Source organism: Dipteris shenzhenensis, chromosome 12, assembly GCF_047967505.1.
Source record: "Dipteris shenzhenensis isolate YYH24624 ecotype China chromosome 12, Dip_SZ_1.0, whole genome shotgun sequence".
Classification (NCBI taxonomy): Eukaryota; Viridiplantae; Streptophyta; class Polypodiopsida; order Gleicheniales; family Dipteridaceae; genus Dipteris; species Dipteris shenzhenensis.
The window spans coordinates 24541900-24545992 of NC_141607.1; the positions used below are offsets into that span (position 1 = coordinate 24541900).

Here is a 4093-nt window from a genome sequence, read left to right on the forward strand (position 1 = left end):
ATATAGAATTGTCATTCATTCAATTTTACATTACATAAATTTTCTTATTCATAGACATCCTTTGTACCCCCGTTATTACCTTTAAAAAGTGTTGAAAAATAATTCCTTTAAGAAACATCCCTCATAATCACTCTCAATGTAATAATATTATACATATATAATTACTTATTAAACACATTTATATCAATATGATAAGATCTTTCTAGTGTTTCAATAGCATAAATAACAAGATATTTATGTAGATATGTTTCTAAAGAAGTTTAAACTACTATAAATAAGTATTAACTTGGGCTTATATATCACCCTCATAAAATGTATGTAATATTTAATACTATATATGCAAGATTTTCCAAAATATAAACCCATAGATGTGCTCAAATGAAGTTTTCCGATCAATTTGAGTGGCAAAATGACTATATTTGGACATTGGATGTGAAAGTTATGCCACTTTTAAAAGTGTTATCCATGGTAGTTTCGCCAGCTTGGAAGGCCTACTTCAAAGGAGTTTCATTGGCGAAACTACTTTGATGGCTTGCTTCAATGAGGTTTCTTTGGAGAAACCCTTTCATGAGGCTGGGTTAAGAGAGGATTTTATAACAATAAAAAACATAAGACTTGCTAGCTTGTATTAAGGGGTTGGTTAGACCCAAAAAAGACTAGACATAAAAAGTTAGGATTTCTCCCTGTAAAGAAAGTGGTAGCGAATGAGCTTGATCTTATAGAGTGCATGCAAGGTATGGGTGATGTGTTTAGTCTAGAGTGGTTCCACTAGGGTATGTGAAAAGGCCTAAAATGGTGTGTGTGTGTGTGTGTGTGTGAGAGAGAGAGAGAGAGTGAGTGAGAGAGAGAGAGAGAGAGAGAGAGAGAGAGAGAGGGGGGGGGAGGCAAGAAAGGAGGGAAGCGTGTGTGTGGGGGAGACAGAGCACGAGGGGGAAGGGGGAAGGCTCGTGAGGACCTATATTAATGAGAGCGGGAGGAAGCGTGAGCGGGGGAAAGCGAGAAATACAAGAGAAAGTGGGAGCTCTCGTGGGGGGCCAAAACAATAAGCTCGTGCAACGAGTAAAAGCACCGGAGAATACTAAAATGTCCAAAGGACAGACCAACCTTCCACGACAGGTTCTGTGCACTATAAAGGGAAGTGCCACAGAAGAGTCTTAGTATGCCTGCAACGTTTTCCAACTGATACACATTTTCTCTCCCATCATCTTCTTCTTCCTCTTCTTCTTCTTCTTCTTCATTATCATCTTCCTCATTGTCGGTCTTTGAAAGAAGCTAGAGGGGTTGTGGTGCTTCTTGTAAAAGTTTTCTTGCACCAGATTATTGGAATAATGGGTTTGAAGAGCAGAGTTCTGATCATTGGTGCTACTGGTTACATCGGTAAACATGTAGCTCGAGCTTGTGTTGCTCAAGGGCACCCCACTTCCATTCTGATTCGACCCCCTACTCTCATCTCCAAAAAGGAGCTTGTTGACTCCTTCACAGAACTGGGCATCTCCTTCATCCATGTAAGGATTCTTCCTTTCTGTCATTTCCTCCTCCCCTTCTTCTCCTCCAATCTCTCCTTCAGTTCTGGACTCTTTTTAACTCCCTTTCACTGCTTCCTCTCCTGCACTTTCTGGGCTCTTTTAGCTCCCTTTCTCTGCTTCCTTTCCTGCTCTTTCTGGGCTCTTTCAGCTCATCATCATCGCCTCCACCTTGGCTTTCCTTTCTTGCACCCTTTCTCCGTGTTTGCATGCCCCTGCTCCATCTCTGCCCCTGCTCCTGTTCTTGCCATAACCTGCGTTTATACATGACAAGTGGTTTTCACAGACAGCCTCATGTTTCTCACCCTCTTCCTATTTAGTTTTCCCTTCCCAGTTTTTGTATCCTGCATCCTCGCGCTATCTGGGCGTAGCTAGTACATCTTCAGTCTTCAGCTTTTTGGTTGAACGCTCCCTTATAAATGACGTCCCTGGTCTTATGGTCTTCATCCTCTGTTTGTATTTGTCTTCGTTTCGTTTCACGTTGTTCTTGCCGGCTGCTCTTTCGCCGGGGCCTTCCGTACATGTAAAGTGCTGATTCTTATTTTTATGTTTGCTAATTCCTGCAGGGATCCTTAGACGATCATGCTAGCCTCGTCGCTGCGATCAAAGAAGTGGACGTTGTCATCTCGACAGTCGGAGGACCGGCAATCCTCGAACAGGAGAAGATTATCATTGCCATCAAAGAAGTGGGAACAGTAAAGGTGGGTAAATTCCTGCGTTTCTCGTGTCTTAAGGAAAGCTAGATGCTTGAAAAGTCGCTTGTGCCCAGTCTGAACAATGGGTCCTGTTCTTAACAGAGATTTTTGCCCTCGGAATTTGGTAATGATGTCGATCGTGCCAAAGCTCTGGAGCCTGTCAACACAATGTATGGGAAGAAAGCCTCTATCCGTCGAAAAATTGAGGCCGCAGGAATCCCTTACACGTACATATCCAGCAATGCGTTTGCTGGATATTCTCTGGCAAATCTTGTGCAATTCGGAAAGCCTGCTCCTCCCAGGGATAAAGTCACCATCTATGGCTCAGGCGACGCCAAAGGTAGTACGCAGTCCTTACTTGTCCGTGATCTGCGCAGTGTTTGAGTATGGCGTTTGTGACTTTGTGAGTCGGCTCTTGCGTGATCGCAGCAATCTTTGTCAAGGAAGAGGACATTGGAACGTACACCGTCAAGACAATTGACGATTCGAGGACGCTGAACAAGATTGTCTACATCAGACCGCCTGCAAACATTCTATCAGTAAACGAAGTGGTGACAATGTGGGAGAAGAAGATTGGAAAGACAGTGGAGAGGGAATATGTAAGCGAGCAAGAAATGATCGAGCAGATCAAAAGTAAGTTGTTCTAGACATTTGACTGAGAAGTGAAACTGTGCATAGTGTTTCTTTTTTTGGGGGGTTTTGTTCTACTAGTTAGTTGTGGAATTCTTTTGAGAGAGTATTTCTTTAATTCTTATATGAATTTACAACTTCTTGTTGTTCACAATTGGCGAATCGTTACTGTGTGTGTGTGAAGTTTGCTTTCTGAGAGAATATTTGTTCAATTCTTACCGAGGAAGATATGTAAATTGACAATTTGTTTGTTTTTGTCTCCATGCAGTTTCTCCCATCCCCAAGAACATTGTCCTAGCCACAGTTCACAACATTTTCGTCAAGGGAGATCAATATAACTTTGAGATTGGTTCAGATGGAGAAGAGGCTTCTTCATTGTATCCGGAAGTCAAGTATACCACTGCCAGCGAATATCTTGACAAATACCTTTGAGAAAAGTAATTCCCCTGAAATTTCTCGAATACCCTGTATACACCTCATTTTGATAATAAACTCTACAATTCTAAATGTGCATCCTAGATTTGTTTGCTTTATTCTTCTTTAAAGTTGATGTCATTACCCCATTCTGATAATAAACTCGACAATTCAAAATGTGCATCCAAAATTTGATTATTTATTCTTCTTTACTTGTTGATGATGACATTTGTAGGCAAAATAAAAAGCGTATGAAACCAAAGTGGGCATTCAAAATATCTGGAGAGATGAGAGGAGAGCATGAGAAGTAAGATAAATGCTAGAGCAAAGTGGTGGTATAAATTAGATATGTGCTATGTTATTCATTAAGAAAGAGGGCACTTGTAGCCAAAATCCTCTCTAGAAAATATCCAATTAGACTTGCAAAATCAGGATCTAAAGAGAGACTAAATCTAAAGAGAGAAATACTAAAAGCCTACATTTTCTGAGGACCCTCCACTCTGTGTAAAGACCCAAAAGGCCCCCCCACTTTGTGTAGAAACCCAAAAGGGCCTGCTCAAAAGTGGAGGGACTCCTGTCCAAAAGGTCTCCTACAAAAGAGGTCCCACCACGGAGGTACCTACAGATTGTGCAGAGACCAACATGTATAAATACCTCTTAATAGAATGAAGTTCCCACTCTTTGGGGCTCATTGTTTAAGCTCATTATTGTGTTCATGCGATTGATCTCCATTGCGTCCATGCTCTCTTACACTATTGTGTTCCAACATGCTCTTACCCTTGCACTCTCTAACCTTGTACTCCCTCCTCCTCCTCCTTCCTCCCTCCTCCT

At 41.6% G+C, this 4093-nt stretch overlaps 1 protein-coding gene across 1 annotated transcript; it reads left to right on the forward strand.

Annotated features, from left to right (window-relative positions):
* The first annotated feature begins 1144 nt into the window (after positions 1-1144).
* On the forward strand, positions 1145-3355 carry LOC147896018 (phenylcoumaran benzylic ether reductase IRL1-like). Its single transcript, XM_087382996.1, has 5 exons — positions 1145-1505; positions 2090-2224; positions 2321-2558; positions 2648-2851; positions 3117-3355. Exons 1-5 carry the CDS (start codon positions 1329-1331, stop codon positions 3278-3280), a joined length of 918 nt encoding a protein of 305 aa, XP_087239122.1. The 5' UTR covers positions 1145-1328; the 3' UTR covers positions 3281-3355.
* The last annotated feature ends 738 nt before the right edge of the window (positions 3356-4093 follow it).